The 7,264-nt window shown below is 37.4% G+C and overlaps 1 protein-coding gene across 1 annotated transcript in view; it reads left to right on the plus strand.

Annotated features, from left to right (window-relative positions):
- LAMA2 (laminin subunit alpha 2) overlaps nt 1-7,264 on the plus strand; it is a 625,852-nt gene that overhangs the window by 576,444 nt on the left and 42,144 nt on the right. Inside the window, 2 exon segments of the mRNA XM_044676961.1 lie at nt 18-194; nt 4,029-4,177. Coding sequence (XP_044532896.1) covers nt 18-194; nt 4,029-4,177 — 326 coding nt within the window.

Below are 7,264 nucleotides of genomic sequence, written 5' to 3' on the forward strand. Positions count from 1 at the left end.
TCTCTTTCTCTACACAGAATGTATACATTGTTAGTTTTCCCAAGCCTGGATTTGTAGAGCTTTCACCAGTACCATTTGATGTTGGCACAGAAATCAACCTTTCCTTCAGCACCAAAAATGAGTCTGGGATTATTCTACTGGGAAGTGATGGACCTAACACCTCACCAAGGAGAAAACGCAGACAGACTGGACAGGTACAAAGAGACAGAGTAAATCATGTCTGTGCCTGCATATTCTTGGTCATCTCTTTTTTAAGGAGGAAATGAGCAAGACATTTGGAGTTTATGGTTTGCTCTTATTTTATTTTTATACCTGTTAAAGAAGGAACATTTTATAGTTTTCCTTTGCTAGTTGGTGGCAACAGCCATTTCTCTTCTTACCTGAAATCGTGCTGATTTCATCATAATAATAGCAAACATTTATACAGTGCTATTAGGTTTGCAAAGTGCTTTGCAAATATTATCTCATGTGATTCTCTCACTAGTCTGGGAAGTAGGTGCTATTATTATCCCTATTTTAGAGAGGAAAAAACTGAGGCTAGAAGTAGTTAAGTGACATGTTTAAAGTCCCACAAGTGTCTGAAGCTGCATTTATACTCATATCTTCCTTACTCTAGATCCCCTATGTCAACTAAACTGCCTTTGCCAATATTCATGCCTAACCCTAGTGTTCCTTTATAATTTCATCTCTCATTTACATATGATTCTCCATTATGATTGTTCTGCATAGCTAATCAAGGAGCAAGAAACAGGAATTTGTTTTGTTTACACCCAAAGATACATATGACTTGTATGTGCCCACAAAAAATATACAGTCTAATCCCAGGAAATTGTGGAGATTGTAGTAATCCTATTCCCACTGGTCTATCTGATTCTAATGCAAAGCTAACTCTGCTGATGAAAAAGAGGCTTAACATTGGAAAACCAAATCTTTATGAAACCTATAGCCAAGGGACATGTAGCCTTATTAATTAGGGCAGTTTCTTAAGTCTACAAAGTGCTATAAAGCCACCAATATCTTTCGCCAGATCTCTGTTTTATGGACTTGGTCTTGGGCAATTCTATTTCTATTCATATTTAGGTGTTCACACCAAAGTGACAATGAGGCAATACTTCCCTCCTCAATTCATAGATATTTTATTTTCCATTACAAACCTCCCTTCAATTTTAGCAAGGCAACACAGAAATTAGTTTTCATAATGCATTGGGATTCTTTAAAATTTTGTACTGAATCCATGACTTTTCCAGTAAAGGAAACTTCCAATGAGAAAATTCCTTCTGTCAATATGTATCAGCAACTGCTTTGCAACCTATCCTTTTTAGAATGTCTGGGGTCCATGGGATATGAAGTTTATATAGAAAGTAAATTTTAGAAGTAAGACTTGAAACCAGGTCATCTCAACTAAGAAGTCAGAACTCTATCCATTATGTCATACTGCTTCTCAATAACAACAACAACAACAACAACAACAACAATAATAATAATAACAGTAGTATCTGTCAATGAAGTGATATTCAGAGACTATATATAGCTTTCTAGAATGGGTTTCCATAATAAGATAATAATTTTCCTTATCATTAATAGATGATTTGTCTGAGTGCCAGCTCTAAATTCCTATTACTCAGTGCTAACCAAATCAGTTCAAATCAACAGCATTTAAGCTCTGCTTAGAAAATAGATTTTTCCCTCATACTAAAAATTTTCTATAAACAATCTACTACAGCCCACTAGAAAATTAGTCCTAACTTTAGAGGGATCCAATTATTTCTACATTTTAAAAATAGAATTCACTGCTAGAACATAGTCGTCTCAAAAACTGCTCTTAGGTTGAAAAAGTGAATTTATAATAGTCAAGTTCTGTTAGTCACAAGATCTGTGCTTTTTAAATTGGCCTATTTTCAAAATATATGTTCTTGTCCATCATATTCATGGCATTGCCAGCAAATTTCACGAAGATATAGCTGAGCCTTGAGCATGTTCAGTTACTTGGCAGAATTTGTTAGCTTGAGATAAGCAGGTTTAGAAGGGTTTTGTTGTTGTTTTTTAATCAATCAGACAAAACATTACTTAAATGACTACTACGTACTTAACAGTATGAAGCCTTTCCTCATTATGCCATGAGCAGAAGCTCAAATCTTCAGAATATTCTGTGTTCAACACAGCCATTTCCCACTGAGCCAGAAAGGGGATGATTGAGGCTATTGTGAATACATGCGTCTGATTCCTCACCTCTGAAGAGAACGCTTAGGGAACGAAGAGAACATTGCATAGCCTCACATGTGTGCTTCAGGAGTAATGGAGCAATACCTGACATCAGCTTTAAGAAACAGGACTGAATCCAAGCTGCCTGGGGTCTGTAACCAGATACCAAAACCATACTGGTTGCCTTAGTAACCATGGCAAGAAGAAAGCAGGCACATTTTTTGGATGAAAAATTGTTTTCCTCCCTTCTGACTGTGGAAAAAAAGTTACACATTTGTGATAAGAATCTTTTCAACCAGCTAGTATAGCATACCTTTCCTTTATACTGCTCAAAATGCCATGAGCTGGAGAGCTTGACTCAGTCTTAAAAAGCTAGCTGGAGCCTTTCTGCTATCCATTCTATAACATTATTTCCACATGTGGATATGAAAGCTGAGACTTTTATTTACACCTTGGGTTTCCTGTTCAGCTTTAAGAGTGGGAAGGTATTCACTAGCCTAGTACATGTAGCAGCAGGATTTTACAGTAGAAGGACCATTGGATTTAAAGAAAGATGTCCTGAGGCTTCCAGTCTCAGCTCTGACTCCTAATATATGACAATAAGCAAGTCACTTCACTTTCGTGGGCCTCAGCAGCAGCATCTGTGAAATGAGGGATTGGCCCATATAGCTCTGAAGTTCCTTTCACTTAGAGAGTTGTGATACAAGGCCCTTTTCTCCCTCAAAAACAGCCCTTGTCTTCAACATGGCAGTTGGGTGGCATAATGGATAGAGTGCTAGACTTGGAATCAGGAATATCTGAGTTTAAGTTTTGCCTCAGATACTTGCTAGCTGTGTGATCCTTGGCAAGTCATTTAATCTCTCTCAGCCTCAGTTTCTTCATCTGTTAAATACTAATAGTATCTACTTCATAGAACTATTATAAAGATCAAATAAGATGTAAAAGACTTCATAACTCTTGATGCAATATATTAATGTTAGCTATTATTATTACATGTCTTTACATTATTATATATTAATATACCATTATTACTTTATTATACTATGTACTGTCTTCCCTCACTATATTGAGGTTTACTTATTGAGGCTTCACTGTATCACAGATTGTTAAAAAAAAAATCTAATTCTGTATCCCGGAGTTTTCACCATATTGTGGGATTTTGCAGATGAATAATGTACTGTATCAATGGAAATGCAGTATACCACTACAGGTACCACTTATACAAGTTTGCCAACGTGAGATTGTACACAGCACACTACTGACTGATGGAATGAAAGGCAACCAACTGCAGCGCTCTATTCTGTATCCTGGGCGCTGATTGGCTCTGTGTTTATAAGAGTGGTGGAAAGGTTAATAATAAGATTGTGGAAAAAAGGTTTATAGGAGAAGAGTGGGAAGGGGTTATAAAGCCTTGAAATATATATATAATAAATATAACACCACTACTTCGTGGATTTTCACCTATGGCTGGTGTCTCTGGGACAATAAGAGAGGGATCTCTGGGTTAATATATTATCACATGTATTATTATATTATGTACATTATTGTTATTGTTATTACATCCACCCTAATTTTTCAGGGCTCTGAATCTTGAGCATTATTCTACTTTTCCACATTGCCTTTTTTTGGCTTTGTGTAGGAGGTAAAAATGATAGGTATATGAATCAAATGCCTATCTTGTTTTGTAAGACCACTTTAGTATCGACCTTCTTCCTTGAGAGAGAATATCCTGGAGCCTCTGCATTTGTAGACTTCTCTGCACATATCTGCAGCTATTTCTGATTGCCATATGATCTCAACTCATCAACCATCTATCCCCACTACAGGCCTATTATGCCATATTCCTGAACAAAGGACGCCTGGAAGTGCATCTCTCCACTGGGGTGAGGACCATGCGCAAGATCGTGGTCAAGCCTGAGCTGATCCCTTTCCATGATGGGAGAGAACATTCCATTCACGTGGAAAGAGCAAGAGGGTAACAATAGCAAAATAGCTCTTAATTTTGTCAAATTAAATTTCTTCCTTAACATTAGATTGCTTAAAACAGTGCATATGTTTAACTACTTTTATTGAGTTCTTAAAAACTTAATTTCACCTCTTACAGAAGTTTTATCTTTTGAGATACAAAATTGTCCATCCATTCTTGTCTATTAGGCATTTAGAAGCTTTGCTACTAAATTTACTATTTGATATCTGAGAGGCATGAAAGCACATGGAATAGAAAACTGGCTTCATTCAGGAAGGACTCTGCTGAATGTGAGCAAGACTGAGTAAACAAAAAGAATCATTCTCTCTCACTCTAATCTAAATTAATGAATAACTCCTTTCTTGTGTAATAAGGGAATAAAACTAGTAGGGTAATAAACTGGTTGTAATAAGGGAACTAGGCTAGTTGTACTAAGGGCCTAAAGCAAGTAGGGTAATAAGGGGATTAAGGCAAGTAGGGTGATAAGGTAGTTGTAATAGGGAATAAGACACCATGGATAGGGGTTTGTAGATCTCTAAGTCAGAAAGTGGGAAAGGAGGATACAATGATGGAGGTATTAAGTTGAGGTGGTAGGAGGTATAAGGAATGACTGCCTTAATCCCCTTATTACCCTACTTGCTTTAGGCCCTTAGTACAACTAGCCTAGTTCCCTTATTACAATTGGCGAGCCAGTCCATGAGAGATGTTTTCCTGACCTCTGGATGAATGAGTAGGCCTTGTGTATTCCCATTGTTAATTTCCTCAAAAGATTTCTCTAGTTCATTTTTATCCTGTTGGAAAAAGCATCTGTATCATTTCCTCTGATAGCCCAGGGGGACAAAATCAGGTTAGTCTGAATATTTATCAAATAAACAAAAACAAAAGTAAAGATGAAGTGACTTTCCTGAGGTCTTATTTCAAAATAGGCAAACTTCACACCAGCAGCTCTGTAGTTAGACTAAATGTACAGCAAGAAACTAGAAATCAAATATGTTGAAATTAGAGAATTCAAGAAATAGACAAATAATTAATAGCATCAATACATAGAAACTGGGCAAGTCAGCAAAGGCTTACCCCTTAATATATCTCTCATTCCATATATATTATTAAATTTCCTAGATTATACTTTGAATACAAAGAATTAGTCATTGCCGTCAAGTTTCCAGTCTAACAAGGTGACATGACATGTATATGAATGACTGTAATACAAAGTCGATGATGATGATCAGTGCCAACAGAGAAGAGCAGATTTCTCAGAGAGTTTAGAGAAGGGAGAACTTACTCCCTACAGAGAGTAAGGAGAATGGAAGAGGAGAGAAACTAAGGCTAGCTTCATGGAGCAGATGACAAGTGAGCTGCATTTTGCAAAAAGAATAGGAATCAAAGCAACTGAAAATAGGAGAAGGAAGGATAGAAAGCATTTCAAAAAAAGAACTGCTTAAGCTAGAAAAAGAGGCAGACATTCTCCTTGGGATGATGGATTATGTATTATTTATCTTTGTTTATCCTTTATGGATTGGCATGGGTATTTTTTTCTCCTAATAGGTACTAAAAGAAATAAAAATTTTGGATTGCACAGGTTGATTTATTTAATTCCCTTTCATAACTGTAGATGATCCACTCATTCAGAACTAGCTATTCATTCAGAATGACTCCTGGCTCAGTGGTAGTCAGAACCTCTATCTAAAAACATACTGATGTAGTGGGGGAAAAAAGCACTGGCTTTGAAATCAGATCTAAACGTATATTTACTCCCCAGACCTGGGCCAAGTCATTTAATTTTTATAGGCCTCAAATTTCTTTTTTTAGATGATGTTGGGGTTAGACTGTAAGATCTTTAACATCCCTTTAGTTCTAAATCTTATGATCAGTTTCTTCCAACTACCATTGCTAGCTTAAGATCTAGACATAAATATTTTTTTAAAAAAACCCTTCCCTTCTGTCTTAGAATTGATATATGTATCAGTTCCAAGGCTGAAGAGTGGTAAGGACTAGGCAATTGGGATTAACCTGCTCAGGGTCACACAATTGGGAAATATCTAAGGCCACATTTGAACCTAGGATCTCCCAACTAGAGGCCTGGTACTCTATCCACTCAACTATTTAGCTGCCCCAGACAAATATTTTATGCAGAGACTTTGGCTATGTCATCTTGAGTTCCTTGAAGGTTTAGACTCAACTATCTCTCTTCTATCTGTGTGGGTGAAAGTGAAGGGATGGGAGTAGGAAGGTAGGATGGATGGGAGAAAGGAGAGAGGAAGGGAGAGGAAGAGAAAGGAAGGTAGTGGTCCCAGCCCTGGCAGGAGAAATTGATCCTAGCCCCTAACGAATGATCAGAGAGCAACTTTAGGGTTTCAATAGCTACGTTTTATTTTAATTAGAAAGGGAAAGGTTTAGGGAAAACTAGGAGGTAGGAGGAAAGGGAAAAGGGTGCCAAGAGAGAGATCAGGGTCTCAGGGTAGAGAACGATGCTTACAGGGTGGAGAGAGCTAGCCCACCTCCAGGGTCAGACCCCGAAAAGGCACCAAACTTTCTCTTTTATACTTTCCCTGACACTCTCCCCCAAAGGAAGTGGGAGGTGTCAGGGGAAGTTATAGCAGAGAGAGTCCTGGGAGACATAGTCTTTGGTGCTTAATGTATGTTGTTAGTTTGCCTAAATCTTTGGAAATTTAAAAGAATGAAAAAGGTCTACTTGAATAGATTTTACCCTATGTCTGTTTTTAATACAGTTCTCAGAAAAAGGAAAAAAATTAAACAGAACTAATGATCACAAGCATAAAAAACAATCCTGGAACTTGCTATCCTCAAAATGTTTCAGTAACAATTTTTTTATTTTAATTTCTTCTTTTGGACCAGACCTGTGATGCCATTCATTAGGGAACTCCTCATGAGGAAACTGCATCTACCAAAACAGCTTGGCTCTTTGAGGCCCTCAGAGGTTAAGTGATTTACCCAGGATCACCCAGATTGTACCAGAAGCAGGACTTCAAACCTAGGCTTTTTCTACATATTGCAGCTATCATAATCTCTCTCTCTCTCTCTCTCTCTCTCTCTCTCTCTCTCTCTCTCTCTCTCTCTCTCTCTCTCTCTCTCTCT

The sequence above is a fragment of the Gracilinanus agilis genome, chromosome 4 (assembly GCF_016433145.1).
Source record: "Gracilinanus agilis isolate LMUSP501 chromosome 4, AgileGrace, whole genome shotgun sequence".
In the NCBI taxonomy this organism is placed as follows: Eukaryota; Metazoa; Chordata; class Mammalia; order Didelphimorphia; family Didelphidae; genus Gracilinanus; species Gracilinanus agilis.